The sequence below is a fragment of the Mustela nivalis genome (genome assembly GCF_964662115.1).
Source record: "Mustela nivalis genome assembly, chromosome: 6".
NCBI classification, from domain to species: domain Eukaryota; kingdom Metazoa; phylum Chordata; class Mammalia; order Carnivora; family Mustelidae; genus Mustela; species Mustela nivalis.
The window spans coordinates 39,691,473-39,712,257 of record NC_139025.1 but is presented as its reverse complement, the minus strand read 5'-3'; the positions used below and the strand labels follow the sequence as shown (position 1 = coordinate 39,712,257).

Genomic DNA, 20,785 nt, shown 5'->3' with positions numbered 1-20,785 from the left:
TTCCCACAACCCATGGAAATGAGTTCTATTCAGTCCCAGCCTTGCCCCATGACTGTGAGACAGACCACAGTCCCAGCCCTAGCCCCATACCTTTCTCTTTCTCACATTATGTCTTAAGGAGAACAGTATATTCCAGATGTATCTTACTTCATTATTTCTCAAAACTATGTTCAAGGTAAGTGTGTTAATCATTGCACTCCTTCTAGTTGAGGACACTTAACAAGTAACAAAACAGTATGGTCCAAAAGAACATTAAAGTTTGTATGTTAGTACTCCTGATAAAGAGTAATTCAGATAATTAAATCTGAAGCTTTCAAAACTCAACCTCACACAGGTAATCTGCTTTGGTTTTCTGCTGACCAGATGCTATAAAATCATACCCAATTTACAAATGTCTTCTAGAGTAGTGCTACTCAAGTGTGGTCCCTGAAGCTTGCTTAGAAATAAAGAATCTCAGAGCCCAACCCAACCTACTCAATTGGAAACTACTTGAACAAAATCTCCAAATCTGAAAAGCAATTTTCAGAATTGTTAGAACCTGAACTATTTATGTTTTCTCCAATAGCTTTGCAAAACATATAACTATTTTCATCTTTGTACTATTCCCATTTGAGTCACCACCTTTCCCCTATTCTTTGTGGATCTGATGGACCTCCATTCCCCATCACCTCCACCAAGGGGCAGGCCTGTGAGCCAGGCCAAGCAGACCACAGGACTGTAGCCCCCTGGAAATAGTGACTGCCCTGAGTGGCCCATTTGACAAGTAATCCAACACAGAGTGATCAATATTCATGAAGTTTTCCAAATTGGAGACTGATAGTTTTCTCTCTCCCTTTGGAGCTGAAAGTGTAGAGCAATGACATCTGCATTGCCAGAGGCCATATTTCCATCATAGGGAGAAATGCCCTATAAAATAGAAAGGAACAAAACTAAACGGAAAGGAAAGACAGATAAGAAGAATCCTGGAGGGGCACCTGGGTGGCTTAGTGGGTTAACCCTCTGTCTTCGGCTCAGGTCATGATCTCAGGGTCCTGGGATCAAGCCCCACATGGGGCTCTCTGCTCAGCAGGGAGTCTGCTTCCCCCCTCTCTCTCTGCCTGCCTCTCTGCCTACTTGTGATCTCTCTCTCTTTCTGTCAAATAAATAAATAAAATATTTTATTAAAAAGAAGAAGAAGAAGAATCCTGGAGAACATAGTAACCTCTTCAACATCAGCCACAGCAACTTCTTTCAAGATAGGTCTCCAAAGGCAAAGGAAACAAAAGTGAAAATGAACTTTTGGGATTTCATCAAAATCAAAAGCTTCTTCACAGCAAAGGAAACAGTCAACAAAACAAAGAGGCAACCCACATAATGGGAGAAGATATTTGCAAATGACAGTACAGACAAAGGGCTGATATCCAAGATCTACAAAGAACTCTTCAAACTCAACACACACAAAACGGATATTCTTGTCAAAAAATGGGCAGAAGACATGAACAGACTCTTCTCCAATGAAGACATACAAATAGCTAACATGAAAAAATGTTCATCATCACTAGCCATCAGGGAGATTCCAATCAAAACCACATTGAGATACCACCTTACACCAGTTAGTATGGCCAAAATTAACAAGCAGTAAACATGTGTTGGAGAGGATGTAGAGAAAGGGGAATCCTCTTACACTGTTGGTGGGAATGCAAGTTGGTGCAGCCACTGTAGAAAACAGTGTGGGGATTCCTTAAGAAATTAAAAATAGAACTTCCCTATGACCCTGCAATTGCACTGCTGGGTATTTACCCCAAAGATACAGATGTAGTGAAAAGAAGGGCCATCTGTACTCCAATGTTCATAGCAGCAATGGCCACAGTTGCCAAACTGTGGAAAGAACCAAGATGCCCTTCAATGGATGAATGGATAAAGATGTGGTCATATATACTATGGAGTATTATGCCTCCATCAGAAAGGATGAATACCCAACTTTTGTATCAACATGGATGGGACTGGAAGAGATTAGCTGAGTGAAATAAGTCAAGCAGAGAGAGTCAATAATCATATAGTTTTGCTTATTTGTGGAGCATAAGGAATAACATGGAGGACATGGGGAGGTGGAGAGAGGGAGTGGGGGGAAATTGGAGGGGGAGATGAATCATGAGAGACTGTGGACTTCGAGGAACTAACTGAGGGTTTTGGAGGGGAGAGGGATGGGATGTTGGGTGAGCCTGCTAGTGGGTGTTGTGGAGGACATGTATTGCATGGAGCACTGAGTATGGTGCATAAACAATGAATTCTGAAACACTGAAAAGAAATAAAAAAAAATAAAAAAATTTTTTTAAAAGGGGAAAAAAAAAGAAGAAGAAGAATCCTGAAACCATCATTTGAGACCCTGGATCCAGGTATGCCCAAAGTCAGATGTTCTTCAGATGTTCCCCCAGTACATGAACCGATTAAATCTTTTTTTTTTTTTTTTTCACTTAAACTGGTTTGCATTGGGCTTCTTTCACTTGCTTCTTGACTAATGCACAGTTGATTGCTATAATATTCTTTTTTATTAGTCTAATCAGCTTATTTTTCTTAATCTTTTTTTCCCATAGATTTTTTAAACTGACAACAATTTGTGGGTTTTGGAGGACTGCTATTAGAATTTTAAACTCATAGCTGTTTTAAACTCATAGCTGTATATTCCACCGTCCCTTGGGAACCCCCTTGAAATTCCTAAGGACCCTTTAAAGAGCACATCTTTCTTATCAAAGCTGACGTGTGGGTTTTTTTTTTTCTCTCTCTCTCTCTGATTGGCAATGTTTCTGAACATTTTTTGAATCTTATATATGAATAGTTCAGAGGACAATAGACTGGCCTATCTCTGAGTGGATTCAGAGAACACTTAATGGAAGCTCCGTGCATTAATTCTACAAGAAGAGCCACTGGACGCATTGTTATAATGATGAAGGATCTAAATGGTTACAATGCTCTGCTTTCGAAAACACTGAGTGCATCATAGCATTTTAAAAGATTGTTTCAGCTCAGATCGTTTGATAAAGCTAAAGCAAAGGAATAGAAACATTTGCCTTAGAAAACCAGTTCTCACTAGTTATAGGGCAAATGTGAACCATCGCATTTATCCACTTATCCTTGGAATCTAGAGAGAATAAATGTGTATATAGTGAAACAGAAGGAGATCATCTGAAATAATTTCTTTTTCTGTCTTGAAGTGATGTAGCCATGATAATATGATAAAGCTCTTTTTTACTTGGTTTAAAAATAACCACTTCTCTGGAACACTGAAGTTAGGCTAATATGAAAAGGGGGGAAAAAAACCCACCACCTCCGAAACACTTCCAAACCACATCCAATAAGGTCATAAGAGAGCCAACAGTTCTGCATTCAACATAATAGATTTATTCAGACTGGTTAGCATCATTCTATTTCATAGTCACAGAAGCTCCCTTAACTATGTTTTACAATTGTATCTTGTTAAAAAAAAAAAAAAAAACCCATACACGATGTCAGTCTAGGTCAGGCCACTGATTCATCTACCCCAGTGGTTTTTCTTTTTTTTTTTTTCTAACAATATAACCTATTTAGGTGGAGAAAAAGGCAGGATGTCCTCTTAGTCTACATATTCTCACTTTCTAGGGAAAAAAGAACTTGATAATAAGAAAATGTCAACCACACATAACTTTATAGAAAAAAAAATAGCAATTCTGTAAATGTTTTCATTAACACCAACTGGAGCACTTGAAACCACAGTAATTCAAGACAACACTAGCGATGTACTATAATAAGAAAATATCCTTCCGAAAAATTGGAAGAATATCAACTATGTATGCATATAAAAAATAGGAGTTTTGGGTACCTGGGTGGCTCAGTGGGTTAAGCCTCTGCCTTCAGCTCAGGTCATGATCACAGGGTCCTGGGACCAAGCCCTGCATCAGGCTCCCTGCTCCCTTCTCCCTCTCCCTCCACTTCTGCCTGCTGTCCCCCCTGCTTGTGCACTGGCTCTATCTCTCTGTCAAATAAAATCTTTTAAAAAAATAAATAGGGGCACCTGGGTGGCTCAGTGGGTTAAGCCTCTGCCTTCAGCTCAGGTCATGATCTCAGGGTCCTGGGATCGAGCTGTCCTGGCATCGAGCCCTGTGTCAGAGTCTCTGCTTGGTGGGGAGCCTGCTTCCCCTCAACCCTCCGCGTCTACCTCTCTGCCTCCTTGTGATCTCTTTTTCTGTGTCAAATAAATAAATAAAGTCTTTAAAAAAATAGAATAAATAAAATTTGGCTCCTATAAGAAATTTGCAAGTGACATATCCGATAAAAGGTTAGTATCCAAGAATATATAAAGAACTTATAAAACGCAGGGGTGCCTGGGTGGCTCAGTGGGTTAAGCCGCTGCCTTCGGCTGAGGTCATGATCTCAGGGTCCTGGGATGGAGTTCCGCATGGGGCTCTCTGCTCAGCAGGGAGCCTGCTTCCTCCTCTCTCACTCTCTGCCTGCCTCTCTGCCTACTTGTGATCTCTCTCTGTCAAATAAAGAAATAAAATTTAAAAAAAAAGAACTTAGAAAACGCAACATGCGAAAAACAAATAATCCAATTAAAAAATGGGCAGACGACATGAATAGACATTTCTCCAAAGAAGACATACAGATGGAGGTGCCTGGGTGGCTCAGTGGGTTAAGCCTCTGCTTTTGGCTCAGGTCATGATTCCAGGGTCCTAGGATCAAGCCCTGCATCGGGCTCTCTGATCAGGCTTCCTGCTTCCCCCCTCTCTCTCTGCCTGCTGCTCTGCCTACTTGTGATCTCTCTCTCTCTGTCAAATAAATAATAAAAATCTTAAAAATAAAAAAAAAAAGACATGGCCAACAGACACATGAAAAGATGCTCAACATCACTCATCATCAAGGAAATACAAATCAAAACTACAATGAGGTCTCACCTTGTCAGAATGGCTTAAATCAACAACACAAGACACAACAGGTGTTGGAGAGGATGTGGCAAAAGGCGAACCCTCTTTTACTTTTGGAGAGAATGAAAACAGGTGCAGCTACTCTGGAAAACAGTATGGAAGTTCCCCAAAAAGTTAAAAATAGAACTGCCCTATGATCAGGACATCATACTACTGTGTATTTACATAAAGGATATAAAAACACTAATTCAAAGGGATAGTGTACCCCTATTTTTATAGCAGCATTATGTACCATAGCCAAGATAAGGAAGTAGCCCAAGTGTCCATCTGTAGATGGCTGGATAAAGAAAATGTGGTATGTGTATACACACACACACACACACACACACACACTATATATATATATATATAGAGAGAGAGAGAGAGAGAGAGAGAGAGACTATTATTCAGCTATAAAATAAATGAAATCTTGCCAGTTGCAACAACATGGATGGAGCTAGAGAGTATAATACTAAGTGAGGTAAGTCAGTCAGAAAGACAAATACAATATGATTTCACTCACATGTGGAATTCAAGAAACAAAACAAATGAGCAAAGGGGAAAAAAGAGGCAAACTAAGAAACAGACTATTAATAATAGAGAACAAACTGACAGTTACTAGAATGTAGGTGGGTGGGAGGATGGGTGAAACAGGTGATGAGGATTAAGGAGTACACTTGTCATGAGGAGCACTGGGTGATGTATGGAAGTACTGAATCACTATATGGTTACACCTGAAACTAATATTACACTGTATATTAACTAACTGGAATTTAAATTAAAACTTGAAATAAAAAATAAGATATGGTTCCTAGAAAAATTTAGATTACATACATGGTTCACATCATATTTCTATTCAACAATGCTATTTTATACTGTATTCAGTACAGTCTGGGGTCAGTTTGAAACCCAGGTTTGAGTTCTGTGACATTAAACAAAATAGTCATTTTGGGGGGTCTCAGTTTCATCATCTGTAAAATGGAGTTAATAACAACACAATCTTAAGTAATTGTACAGATTAAAGAAATACGTAGACAGTGCCTAACACATACTAAGCAGTCAATGTGTGTGTGTGTGTGTGTGTGTGTATATATATATATATATATATATATATATATATATTCTTTCCCTTGGTAATACACTAGTTTTTTGTTTATGGACTCCAAATTTTATTATTTTACTTATTTTAGTGATTCATTAGCAGGCATATTAGCCTTCTCAGACTGCCATAAAAAAATACCACAGACTGGGAGACTTAAAAACCAGAAAATTATTTTCTCGCAGTTCTGGAAAATAAAAGTCCAAGAGCAAGCTGCCAACATGGTAGGTTTCTGGTGAGGTCTCTCTCCTCAGTTTGCAGACAGTGCCTTCTTCATGTGTCCTTGCGTGATAATCTTTTATCTCTTCATCTTCTTATAAGGACACCAGTCCTATTGGATTAGGGTCCTACTCATATGACCTCATTTAACCTTAATTACTTCCCTAAAGGCCCTATCTCTAAATACAATCAGAGTGAGGGTTAGGTTTTAACAAATGAATTTGAAGGTGGGGACACAATTCAGTTAAGTTACATGTAAATAGTTCCTTAAATGCATATAAAACTGAAAACCAAAGCACTCATAAATTTACATCCATTCACAGTCCACCAAGAGGAGCATCTAGCTACCAATCACTGAAAAATTCTCATCTTAATCAAGAGGGCCATTCGTGGCATAAAAGGTATTTGGCAGAAGGGCATGATAGTTCCCTCTAACATCAACCTCAAAATACTTCTCTGTATCACTAAACCAACCCAAGTTTTTAACTTGATATGAACTCAATAGCCCTGAATTGAACACAACCCTTAGCCCATATCACCTCTTGGAATATCGAGTTCCATAACTGCCTGTTGGAAAAACTTGTTTCTTCCTACTTTTTTTTTTTTTTTAAGATTTTATTTATTTATTTTAGAGAGAGCTGGAAAGAGAGCATGAGCAGGAGAAGAGGCAGAGGGAGAGGGAGAGAGAGAATACTAAGCAGACTGTACAGAGCCCAGGGCCAACTCGGGGCTTGATCTCAGGACCCCAATATCATGGCCTGAACCAAAATTAAGAGTCAGATGCTCAATCAGCAAAGCCACCCAGGTGCCCCATTCTTCTTGTTTTAAAACTGCCTTGTCAGAGACACCTGGGTGGACTCAGGGGGAGACTGCCTGAGATTCTCTCCTTCTCATTCTGCCCCTCCCCAACTTGTTCTCTCTCAATCAAATAAATAAATCTTTTAGAAATAATAATAATAAGGGGCACCTGGGTGATTCAGTGGGTTAAAGCCTCTGCTTTCTGCTCAGGTCATGATCCCAGGGTCCTGAATCGAGCCCCACATTGGGCTCTCAGCTTGACAGGGAGCCTGCTTCCCTTCCTCTCTCTCTCTCTGCTCCTGCCTCTCTGCCTACTTGTGATCTCTGTCTGTCAAACAAATAAATAAAATCTTTAAAAAATAATAATAAAAAATAAAATTGCTTTGTCAAATACTGAAGCATGCCAAATATTTGAATTCTTGAGTTTGATAGAAATTCTCCACTTTCATCTTAAACAGTGACTTTTGTTTGAATATATTTTCTCTCCAATTATATTTCTACAGAAGATCTTTATTGTCAATCTGTCTTCAATCAACAATTCTTTTATTCTTTTGTTTTACAGTCTTTACAATCTTCTCTACTTTATTTGCGATTCACCATTCAAGATTCAAACAGACAGGAGTTTATACACAGGTAGAACATTTTCTGTTTTATTTCTAAGTTTGAGTATGAAGATATATTACTGTTTTTCTCCTCTATATTTATGATTTCATTTCTTTTTATTTTTCTTAGTCTAGTTTTTTGCTGAGGGAATGTATTTGGTCAAAATCTTCAGGAAGCAATTCAGATGAACTTCTAAATTCTGTCCCTATATTTGAAAGCATAGCTTGGAACTCATTAGCTATATGCATCTTTCCCAAATTTATTAGCTATATGCATCATTCCTACATTTCAGGTCTCATATTTAACCCATCTAACTACATTCTCATTGTATCTTCCTGAGGTTTTAGCAGCATAGGTGTAGTGTTATCTAATGAGACTAAATGCCATGTATGAACCTCAAATTTTTTCTATGTACTACCTTTTCTAAATTACTTTGAAATGTTAAATAAGCTTAAGCACAGATTCTATTTCTCTATGTAAAGAATGATAGTGAATTTAATTGGATTAAACTATGTGTAAAATATTAATAGGGATGAAAGTTAATGCAATATGGTCATTATTTTCCCTTCTGGTCTAGAGGAAGCAGCTATGTAAACAGGCTTGACAAGCAGGATAAAACAATGCCAAATAGATTCAAGTGTTGGACCAAATATTTGTTTACCCCCAAATTCATATGTTGAAATCTTATTCCAGTGTGATGGTATTTGAAGATGTGATGATACCTAGAGACTTTGGGCGTAATTAAATCACAAGGGCACAGCCCTCATGAATGGGATTGGTGCCATTATAAGAAGAGATGAGAGTTGATTAATGAAAAATAAATTGTTTGTTGTTTAAACCACCCAGGCTATAGTATTTTTAAATAGCAACTTGAACTAAGACATCCAAGTTTGAAAGAGAGAAATGATTTCTGACTTGATTGAGTAAGTAAGCCTCCACAGAGAATGAGATATTTGAGCTGAGGCTGGAAAAAGAACAGGCTTTTGTGGTGCCTGGGCAGCTCAGTAGATTAAAACCTCTGCCTTCAGCTCAGGTCATGATCCCAGGGTCCTGGCATTGAGCCCCACATCAGGCTCGCTGTTCGGTGGGGAGCCTGCTTCCTGCACACACCCCACCTGCCTCTCTGCCTACTTGTGATCTCTCTGTCAAATAAATAAATAAAATCTAAACAAAACAAACAAACAAACAAACAAAAAAAAAAAAAACAGGCTTTTGATTGATACAACCACCTAAGGACAAAGTTTACACACAGTTGGAAAGAACCAAAAGAGTTTTTGGAGAAATGGAGCCAGATCCCTGACCACACCATGCCCAGAAACCACTCTACTGATGGACTTGTTTTATCATTTGAGCCAATTTGGGCTGCTTTTTCTATTACTTGCACTCTAATTGAGCCTTTCTAAAGAAGCTCTCAGCCTATATTTGTATATGTCAGCTAGGTTTCTCCGAGTGGATGTCCCAATAACACTTCATGTTAGTGTGGGTTGTCTGAGAAGCAAATGCCAAAACAAGATTAGAGAAGCAAGAGATGAATTGGGGGAAATATTAATGAGGGAAAATAGAGAAAAAAACAGTGAGACTGGGAAAGCACAGACTACCTACCCCTTTTTGAGGGGAGAAGGAAGGGAGGTTGAGGGAAGAGCCATAGATTGCTGTGCAATTCTAAGGAATTTCGGCAAGGCTGATGGAGAGTCCTGAAACCAACGTTGGTGGTAAAAGGAGGAAGATTCTAAGTGTTCAGTATTCTTGCCATGCCCAGTCACTGACTGGAAGCAACCCATAGGAGGTGTGGCCTGGGCCTGATTGATGTAAAGAAGGTCAGAGCACCCTATGACCAGGGGCCCTTGATCAATCACACCATCCCCAGTCAGCAGCTTCTTTCTGCAGGTTGCATTTTCCTGACCTCTACCCACATCAGCTTCAATACACCCAACTGAATTCATCTTACTCAGCTCCCAAACCTCCCTCTCTGCTTATGTTTCCCAGCTTCTCAGTCATCCAAAGCAGAAATAGTATAGTCATTCTTGATTTCTTCCTCTTCTTCACCCCTCACAACCAAAAATATCCCCTATTTTCATGATTCTACCTCCAAAGCATCTCTATACCCAACCCAGTATCAGCCTTGCTATTGAAGTAGCCTAAGTAGAACTCCCTTCTGACTTCTTTTTTTTTTTTCTTTTAAAGATTTTATTTATTTATTTGACAGACAGAGATCCCAAGTAGGCAGAGAGGCAGGCGGGGAGGAGGTGGGGGTGGGTGGTGGAGCAGGCTCCCCACTGAGCAGAGAGCCCGATGCGGGGCTCAATCCCAGGACCCTGGGATCACGACCTGAACCAAAGTCAGAGGCTTAACCCACTGAGCCATCCAGGCACCCCTCCCTTCTGACTTCTAACCTGGCATTCTTTCTACTCATCAAACCACCTTCATCAAGTTTATAGTTGGAAAGCTCATTTAATTCATTCCTCTTCAGTCTTTTAATCCACCCAAACATATCTGAGAGAACATGATATGCCACTCTACTTCCCAAATAAGAATTACTGATACCTTCTTTAAACTATTGTGGAGGGTTAAGGGAATCATTCTTTTTTTAGGACATAGCATTATCATTGGCCTGTGCAAGGTAATCTCTGGTTTTATTTATTTAGGCTTTTTATTTATTAGGCTTTTTACTCCCATTCCCCTCTCTGCCAAGAGGTAATCATTCTAATATGCTTCATGTGTATCTTTTATCCACAGGTGAGTGGGATTTTTTTGAGAGTAGAAGCATTAATTGGTTGTTAATAAAGCATTAAAAATAGTTTAATTTTTTTCTAGGTGCTACATGAGGGATAATATATATATGCAAATTTACAAAATCAATTATTAAGTTCAAGTGTATTTTAAAAGTATTTCTCAATGCGAAAAAATTCTAAGAGAAGAGTGGATTTTAGTTACCACAGACCCTTGCAGAATCCTTTGATTCTGAAGATGATTATCAATCACTGGAAAGTGACAGAATGGCCTTTGGTGATTTAACAACTCTTCTCATCTCATCATCTCTTTATCACAGACTACAGTTGAAATCTTAGGGACTGTCTCATTCCTTTATCATTATATCTTCATATACTTCAGTGGATGCAGGTTCAAGCCTGCATATTTAATCCTCAACCACCTAACTTCCGCCACCTACTTGGCCCTCCCCTCTAAATAAGTGCCCTAGACCCTGGTAGCTTTTGGTTTGAAATAGTTCCCCTAGAATTTTTTGATACAAAGTTACTTTCTGTCTTCACAGACTTGGTAAGAGTGCAGAGAAACTTTGGCACCACATGTTCCTTAGTATCTTCCAGGTCATCACCATCAGTCTCAGGACCTTAAAGTAGAAAGAGCTTAAAATATAAACACCCAAGTATATTGGCTTCTCCCTTTGCCTGTGCTAGATCTTGCATGTGCTTTTTTTGTGGGTTTTGTTTTGTTTTGTTTTGTTTTGTTTTGTTAGCTACTGAAGAAAATTAATAGTGGCACCTGGGTGGCACAGTAAGTTAAGCATCAGCTTAGGTTGTGATCTCAGGGTCATGAGATCAAGCCTAGGGTTGGACTCCATGCTGAGTGTGGAGTCTGCTTAAGACTATCTCACCCTGTCCCTCTGTCTCTGCTCCCCCAGCCAGGGGCACATGCACACACTCTCTCTCAAATAACCTTATATATTTTTTAAAAGATTTTATTTATTTATTTGACAGAGATCACAAGTAGGCAGAGAGGCAGATAGAGAGAGAGAGAGGAGGAATGAGGTTCCCTGCTGAGCAGAAAGCCTGACACAGGGCTCCATCCCTGGACCCTGAGATCACGACCAGAGCCAAAGGCAGAGGCTTAACCAGACACCCAGGTGCCCCTCAAATAACTTTTTATTATTTATTTATTTGAGAGAGAGAGAACAAGAGTAGGGGGAGGGACAGAGGAAGAGGGAGAAGCAGGCTTCCTGCAGGGAGCCTGATGCAGGGCTCCATCCCAGGACCCTGGGATCACCACCTGAGCTGAAGGCAGACACTTAACCAACGAAGCCACTTAGGCGCCCCTCAAATAATCTTTTAGAAACAGAAAACTAATAGATATTTATTTCTTAGAGCCAATTTAAGTTTACAGAAAACTGAACAGAAGGTACAAGAGTCTCCATATATCCCTCTCTGCCCTCACTGCCACCACCCCAATTTCAGTTTCATTAACACCCTACATCAGTGAGGTACATTTGTTACAACTGACAAACCTACATTGATACATTATTATTAACTAAAGTCCATGTTTTACATCATGTCATATTTTATGAGTTTTGACAGAGGATGACATACATCCACCATTACAGAATGATTCAGAATAGTTTCACTGCCCTAACAATTCTCTGCAATCAGAAGGAAAAATAGAGTTAACCCAGTTAATATTGGGAAGAGCAGTGCTCTATTTGCAAAGACAAGAAGATTAGAGTGAATGGAAACATCAAGTTTGAGTGAATGGAAACACTTAAGCATACCTAGAATATAAAGTCCAGGAATAAAAAGAATGAGAGACAAATCCAGAGGGGAAAAAGGCAGTGGAGAGATAATGAAGATAATGGAATCTTGTGTAAGTCACTGTCAGCTTGACAAAGATCTAGATAAGCCAGATCTAAAACGCCATTCCACAGGAGTTTAGAAAATCCAAAGCCTTCTCCAGGATTTCATCAAATTTCTAGTAGGTTTATATTACTAACTATGAATTTCTGCTTAATTCAGTTAAAGGATTATCACTGCATGAGTGAGTACTGGTCCTATTCCTACACAATGTTGACCAAGACATGGGACAAGCTCTTTCCTTTCCTTTACACACACACACACACACACACACGTGTACACACAATCACTGACACACCCAGGTAATTTATATAAGTAGATTTACAGAGTATATGAGATGCTTATAACATTGTACTGTAAAAGTTAAAGTAAATACTCGAATTCTGATTCCCCAAAGTCCTCAGCCATGTTACCATCAGATCTTTCACTAACTTCATATTTCTACTTATTTTGACTGACAATTTGTTGTCAGTCAACAATTTGTTACCTTGACTTCTGGCATGTCATGTCTTTCATTAGATCTTCTCTCAGCCAATCTCCAGCAGTCTTGAAGGATTTTTCTTAAGCAAAGACCACTTTCTCTTCACCAAGAAAAATTCCAGTTCCAGTTGTTAGGATAATAAATGTTCTACCCTGCTACACAAGTTTAGAGGTTTACATTTTGTCTAAGGGCAACTAGAGACCATTGGGCGGTTTTAAATAGAGGTGTTCCTCTAAATGTGTTTGAGTGATAGATCAGATATGTTTGAGTGATTGCTCTGAGTGGAGTGTGAAAAATGGATTGGAAGAGAGTGCTATTTGAAGCAGAAGGTCATTCAGGAGACAGGCAAGTAGTTGTTTAGGTAAGATGATGAGAATCTGAGTAAGGATGGTGGCAATAATGTGGTGGTCAGGATAGAGATGTAGACAGATGCCAGATATAGTTAGGGGGATAAAAGCAACACAACTTAAACATTTGTTGGCTAGAGAATATCTGTCAGGTTCTGTCTTGGAAAACTTAGGATTGCAAATACTGGAGAAGGAGCAGGCATGGGTGAATATTCTCGGCTCAGTTTTGGTATTGTGGAGTTTAAAGTACCTATGGGATCCCTGGATGGAAATCAGGCAGACAAATGGGTGTATTCGTTTGGAGCTCAGAAGAAATTTCAAGGCAGAGGATACATATTTAGGGATCACCAGCCTATAGATGGGAATGGATGAGATTTCTCAAGAAAAGAGTATAGAGTAGTAAGAGAAGAGGGCCCAAGGTAGAGTTCCAAGAATTCCAGTATTTATTAGATAAGCCAAGCAAGAGGGACTATGAAAGAAAACAATGACTAATCAGGAAAAAGAAAGAAAATCCAAAAGGAATGGTATCATACAAACAAAGAGGAGAGAATATTTCAGAACAAAGGGAGTGTCTGAAGCTCATCTTTACAGATAAACAAAAAGTTATCTTTACAGATAAACTTCTCCCTCTGCTTGCCACTCCCCCTACTTGTGCTGTCTCTCTCTCTCTCTCTCTCTGAGAAATCAATAAGATCAATAAGATCTTAAAAAAAAAAAATTAGGAAAGATTACCCAAAAAGATACATACTCATGTATAGGGATTCAAACCCAGATCTCTGTGTTCATAACAACTCCATCTTTGAAGGCCTTAATTTTCTCATCTATAATATACTGAGGAAGTGGAGTTGAGAAAGGAAGATATTGGACTGGATAAATCCTATGATCTTCTTCCAGCTCTATAGTTCTTTTATAAATGGGGAAGAAATTCTGGGATGGAGTATATGTCTAATCATTGGTGTACCCTTTAGTTCGTTGTTCCTCTACTCCTAATAGTAGAACAGAACAGACATGCAATGAATATATGCTGAATTGAACATGGGCACACAATGATTATTGCTAAAGCAAATTCATAGGATGTCATTAATATCCATTAATGCAGAAGGCATTACAGGCACAGTGAAATCATTCATTAAGTAATCATTAGTTGACTAACATACCACTCTACCAAATACTGTTTCCATTTTTTCCCCCCAGTGGTTCTTAGTTGGCATGGCCCCACAAGTAAAGAAACCTAGCATCTGGGACACCTGAGTGGCTCAGTCCGTTAAGCATCTACCTTCGGCTTGGGTCATGATCCCAGGGTCCTATGATCGAGTCCCATATCAGGCTCCCTGCTCAGCAGAGAGCCTGCTTCTCCCTCTGCTTGCCACTCCCCCTACTTGTGCTGTCTCTCTCTCTCTCTCTCTCTCTGAGAAATCAATAAGATCTTAAAAAAAAAAAAAAAAAAAAAAAGAGGAAGCCTAGCATCAGCTGCATTTTTTAACATTATTATGATATGAAAACATGACAACTGGTTCATAAATGGGATTATTCATTATCTGCAGTTCAAGGTGGCTTTGTGTGTCTGTAATTTGAACAATAAAATGATCAAAGATTAGGTATTGTTCCATTCAGAGTCCAGAAATAGAGATGTTTGGGCTTAATTTTACTAAGAAAGATAACCCTCCCCTACAAGCACATTCTTTCAAAAGAATTTCCTTTTAATTGGAATACCCAGGGCAAGAGCCAGACATGGATGGCCACATGCTGGCAAAGGCCCACAGTAAGGAAAGAACAATCTCTTGCTTGTCAAATGACTCAAGCTCCCTTAACTCTATGCCTGAATCAGAGCCCACAGATTGAGGAGATAGGCCTGGTGCTGTCAGTTCAGCCAGTAGTTGAGATTTACCTCAGCATTACACATGGGGGATTTTTTAAGAATCAAATGTCTTAATGTAAAATTCTAAGGCTTCAAGACAATATGGTGGTTCTTAACAAAAGTTAAACATAGAATTACCATATGATCCAGAAAGTCCACTTCTAGGTATATGCCCCCAAAAAAGAATTGGAAGCAGGATCTCAAATAGATATTTGAACACCAGTGTTCATAGCACCATTATTCATACTAGCCAAAACGTGGAAACAATCCAAATATCCATTGATAGATGAACAGATAAGCAATGAAATTGATAAAGCATGGTATATACTTATAATGGAATATTAAGAAAGGGATAAAATTCTGACACATATGCTACAATATGGATACATCTCAAAAACATGCTAAGTGAAATAAGCCATACATAAAGGTATAAATATTGTATGATTTCATTTATATGAAACATGCAGAGTAGTCAAGTTTGTGGAGACAAAAAGTATAATATAGATTACCATGGGCTGAGGGGAGGAAGAAATAGGGAGTTATTGTTTAAAGGGTACGGAATTTCAGTTTGGAATAGAGAAAAATTTTTTTTTAAGATGTATTTATTTATTTTAGAGAGAGAGTGAGAGCATGAGTGGGAGGAGCAAAGGGAGAGAGAGAGAGAGAGAATGGAGAGCAAACTCCACACTGAGCATGGAGCCCAACATGGGGCTCTATCTGATGATCCTGAAATCCCAACCTGAGCCAAAACTAAGAGTTAGTTGCTTAACAAACTGCGCACCCAGGAGCCCCCCAAAGCTTTTTTTTTAGGTGGCTCAGTGGGTTAAGCCTCTGCCTTCGGCTCAGGTCAGGATCTCAGGGTCCTGGGACTGAGCCCCGCATTAGGCTCTCTGCTCAGCAGGGAGTCTGCTTCCCCCTCCCCCTCTTTCTGCCTCTCTGACTACTTGTGATCTCTCTTTCTCTCTGTCAAAAAAATAAATAAAATCTTTAAAGAAAAAAAGAAAAAACTCTTGAGATGGACAGTGGTGATGATTGCACAGCAACATGAATGTACTTAATGCCACGGAACTGTATATGTAAAGTGGTTTAAATGGCAGTTTTTATGTTAAGTATATCTTACTACAATTTTTAAAATTCTATGCCTACAATTTCTAGGGACTGTGTAGTATAGTCGAAAAGATGGTTGAGAGTCCTAGTTCTGACATTTATAGGCTGTGTGACCTAGAGAAAGGCACTTAGCCTCTCCAAGGCTCAGTTTCCTCATCTGAAAAATGGGACAATAATCCCTACCCTGCATGGCTATTCTGAGGTTTAGAGATAATATATGTAAGGCATCTGGCATCACATCTGATATTCAGTGAGTGCTCGTTAAGTCATATTTTTCTGAACCTAAAAAAATGCACACTTCAACTCAGAGGATGATACATGTAAACAAGAAAATAATTTTTCAAAATATGAAGTTACATACATAAATTATTTACATTATTCTTGCCAATGACCATTTGCTAAAGAGAAACTGCTTAATATCAAAATACCTTATTCCAAACTGTAGTTTCACCATCACTTCTTATGTCTAATTTGGCCATAAATTATAGCAGTAAAATGGTGCCTCCCTGTGGGTCTGAATCTCTGAATCCTGAGAACCAAAGGATTATTCTGGTTTTCATCTCCCCTTGGGTTTCAGCTTACTAATATTTTCATTAAACATTCAAATATTTTACCATTAAGTGACTCTTCACTCAATGTTCATTTCAAAGCTAAACAAGTGGAAAGATTTAACATAACTCTTAATAGTAAAATAATCTAGGGTTGGAATTAATCCCTAAATTACCTGTATGCAGACATAGACATAATATTAAGAAGACACACTAAGGAGAAAAACAATTCCTTGTGTGCTGTTTTGTAAGGGAACAAGAAGGTTAAAGACAGCAAAACAGTTCTGTTCAGAGAAGGTCCCCAGTGAATTAAGGTTAAAAGGATTTGCCCTTGCAGGACCCCAGGTCTCTAATTGGGACCTTCAATTCCTATAATCCAGAAGGATTGGGACCAGACGCTTCTAGATGATTGCAAAAGCCCACAGGTGACTCATAATGAAAAAACAATTAGTGTCCTAAAAAACCCTTCAGATAGAAAAGAGGCATTTAATGAAACCTGATGCAGGCCCAGCCAGGGCAAGGCGCTTAGTGAATATTCACCCATTAGCAAAGAAGAGGAAAGTATGTATTTCTCTCTTCAGTTTTAATCTCACTAAATACCTGAGGTTTTTCTTAACAGAGTACATTAATTTGCTACTTTAAAAGGAATACAGAGTTGATTAGACCTGTGTTTAAGAAAGATGGTTTTCTTTCGAACTCTATAATCTCTTAAGTAAGAGTAATAAAAATGAAGTACATCTATAAAAGACTCAAATTTCATACACTTTTGTTCTTCTCAGACATAAAGAAAGCCCATGTGAAGAATCTGAAATCTTACAAGACCATAAAACCACAAGAGCAATCTAAGCTGGGGAGGTTAGGGTAGAAGAACAGTTCTGAAAATGAGGCTCTAAAATTACAGTGGTTCACAACCTGGGCTGCACATTGGAATCACCTGAGGAATTTTTTCTTTACATTTTTATTTTAATTCTAATTAGTTAATATACAGTGTTATATTAGTTTCAAGTACACAATATGGTGATTCATCCGTTCCATACATCACCTGCTGTTCTTCATAAGTACACTCCTGTGCAACCCATTCCCAATCCCCATCCCCTCTGGTAACATCAGTTTGATCTCCATAGTCTGTTTTTTGTTGTTGTTGTTGTTGTTGTTGTTTTTAAATACTTTTATTTATTTATTTGGCAGACAAAGATCACAAGTAGGCAGAGAGGCAGGCAGAGAAAGAGGAGGAAGCAGGCTTCCTGCTGAGCAGAGAGCCCGATGTGGGACTCGATCCCAGGATCCTGGGATCATGACCTGAGCTGAAGACAGAGGCTTTAACCCACTGAGCCACCCAGGCGCCCCTCCATAGTCTGTTTTGACTATAGTCTCTACTATAGCTACTATAATCTCTACTATAGTTAGAGTTACAGTCTCTAACACTCTCTGATAACGTGTTTCCTGATTTTTCTTTCTTTCTTTTCTCCTTTGCTCCTTTGTTTTGTTTCTTAAATACCACATACAAAGAAATCGTATGGTATTTGTCTTTCTCTGACTTATTTGGCTTAGCATAATACTCTCTAGCTTCATCTATGTCATTGCAAATGGCAAGATTTCATTCCTTTGTATGGTTGAATAATATTCCTCCGTGTATGTGTGTTTGTGTGTGTGTGTGTGAGAGAGAGAGAGAGAGAGAGAGAGAGATCTTCTCTATCCAGCCATCTACCGATGGACACTTGGACTACTTCCGTATCTTGGGTGTTGTAAATAATACTGCTATAAACATAGGGATGTATGCATCCCTTTGGATTAGTGTTTTTGTATTCTTTGGGTAAATATCCAGTAGTGCAATTGCTGGATCATAGGGTAGTTCTATTTTTAACTTTTTAAGGAACCTCCATACTGTTTTCCAGAGTGGCTATACCGATTTACATTCCCACCAACAGTGTAAGTGTGTTCCTCTTTCTCCACATCCTTAGAGACACCTGTTGTGTCTTATGTTGTTGATTTTAATCATTCTGACAGGTATGAGGTGATATTATAGTTTTGATTTGCATTTCCCTGATGGGTAAGTGATGATGAACATCATTTCATTTGTCTGTTTGGCCATCTGTATGTCTTCTTTGGAGAAATGTCTGTTCACATCTTCTGCCCACCTTTAATTGGAATATTTGCGGGGGTGTTGGGTTTTATAAGTTCTTTATTCTGTTTTGGATACTAACCCTTTATCAGGTATGTCATTATTAAATATCTTTTCCTATTCTTTAGGTTGCCTTTTTGTTTTATTGATTGTTTCTTTCAGTGTACAGAAACTTTTTATTTTGATGTAGTCCCAATAGTTTATTTTTGTTTTTGATTCCAATGACTCATAAGACATATTAAAAAGAATATATCTGATTTCAAAATGGTTACAGCCTGTGTTCTTTTCTAGGATTTTTATGGTTACTGCTCTCAGATTTAATCCGTTTTTAATTTATTTTTGTGTATGGTATAAGAAAGTGGCCCAGTTTCTTTCTTTTGCATGTTGCCATCACCATTTGTTAAAATTTTCCCAATACCATTTGTTAAAGAGACTGGTTAAATACAAAAATCTGAAACCCGTCCATGAAGATTGTGATGTAACCAATCTGGGTATAAACTGTTGGGATTTTCAAAAACTCCCCAGATGATTCTAAATTTACAACCAAGGACAAGAACTACTGTCTGAAAAACAACTACAACAGCAGCAGCAGCAGCAGCAGCAACAGGAGAATACAATTATCTATTTTATTATCTATCCTATTCAACAACAGGAGAAGACAATCACCTATTCAATTCAGGACCAGCAAATTCAGGGCCCCATGCAAAATGAAAATATTGGCTCTTTGTTCAAAATTATTAAAATTTCAAGATCATGACAGAAGAGTGTTAAACCAAGCATGAGATCCATCTAAGCACAGGGCCCCGTGTCACTGCACAGGTCACACGCACATGAAACCAGTCTTGATTTCATTCTTTACTAAACCAAATTATGGTGTTTTGTTTCATTTTTTAGGATCAAGAAATAGGTAATCTTTTCTCAATATGGTGTTCACTCTGTGTCTAAGATCCCGCAAATAACTAATCTCTAAACAGTATTATTGTCTGTTTGAACAACTTGATTTGTCTTGACAGTTCGCTCACTTTCTCATGACTAATAAAAGGCTAAGCTATTGAACCAATGTGTAGAAACATTTGAGACTTGCACTTCATATCCTCATCCACAATAGAAAAAACATTTTACCTATGAAATATTAATTCTGATTACAGGCTTCTTGTTCCAGAAAGCAAAGCAAAACAAAAAAATTTCCTAGTCTGGAATAGTTAGTTTCTTTAAAAAAAAATACTCACTCATTCTCATATCCCTGCCCTACACATCTGGCAATTATCACACTACCAATTTTATTAGTCAAATCCATAGTAAAGACTCAAACTACCAAACCTCCATTTACTTATTGTTCTTATATTATTGTTCTTTCTTACATAACAATTAGTGATTTTTAAATCTTATTATAAGGGAAAACGTAATAATCAAAATAGTGTAGAAATTCCCTAATTGCAAATTCTGTCAGAATTTCCAGTATTATCAGGTTAACAAATCACTTCCCTTTCTTTCGCTAGGGAAATATCCATTTATACAATGTTAGGAGAGCCCTCTGGTGGCCAAAGTAAAATTCTAATGTTGGCAAATTTAAATAAATGGAGCACTGTAGATTTCAGGAAATGAACAATTCCAGAAGAGGCATAGCTTCCGTGCCCTGCCTCTCCTCATCCAGTTTATCATTTTATGGTCACTGCTATTGGAACTACTAGGGGCATATCTAGGATTAGATTAGAGATAAAAGCTGTGAAAATCAGGGTCTGATTTACAGGGGAAAAATCCAGTCAGATTCCTAGTTAGATCTCGAGATGCTTACCCAACTCACCCCAACACACACACACACACACACACACACACACAGACACACACACACACACACACACACGCCTCAGCCTCCACCCAGAAGTTCTAACCCTCTGCATCTTTCCATTTTTATTTTGCAATGCTCCACTGTCTGAGATCCATTTGGATTAGTAAGCAGTATCCTTGTATTTTTTTCAAAATATTTTCTTGAAACTATTGATCACAACTTTTTTTTTTTTTTTTTTTTTTTTTTGTATAGCTGACACACAATATTACATTACTTTCAGGTAGGTGTACAACATTGTGGTTCAACTACTCTATGCAT

The 20,785-nt window shown here is 38.4% G+C and overlaps 1 protein-coding gene across 7 annotated transcripts in view; it reads left to right on the top strand.

The window, feature by feature from the left end:
- Positions 1 to 20,785, top strand: part of LOC309866913 (uncharacterized protein) — a 133,237-nt gene that overhangs the window by 13,307 nt on the left and 99,145 nt on the right. For all 7 annotated transcript variants that reach the window (XR_014312870.1, XR_014312871.1, XR_014312872.1 and 4 more), the window contains exons 3-4: positions 2,319 to 2,375; positions 7,595 to 7,665. Coding sequence is in view for 1 of the 7 variants with exons in the window: in XM_082735011.1 (XP_082591137.1) it covers positions 2,319 to 2,375; positions 7,595 to 7,665 (128 nt within the window). In the remaining 6 variants the exon portion in view is untranslated. The remainder of the gene's footprint in view (positions 1 to 2,318; positions 2,376 to 7,594; positions 7,666 to 20,785) is intronic.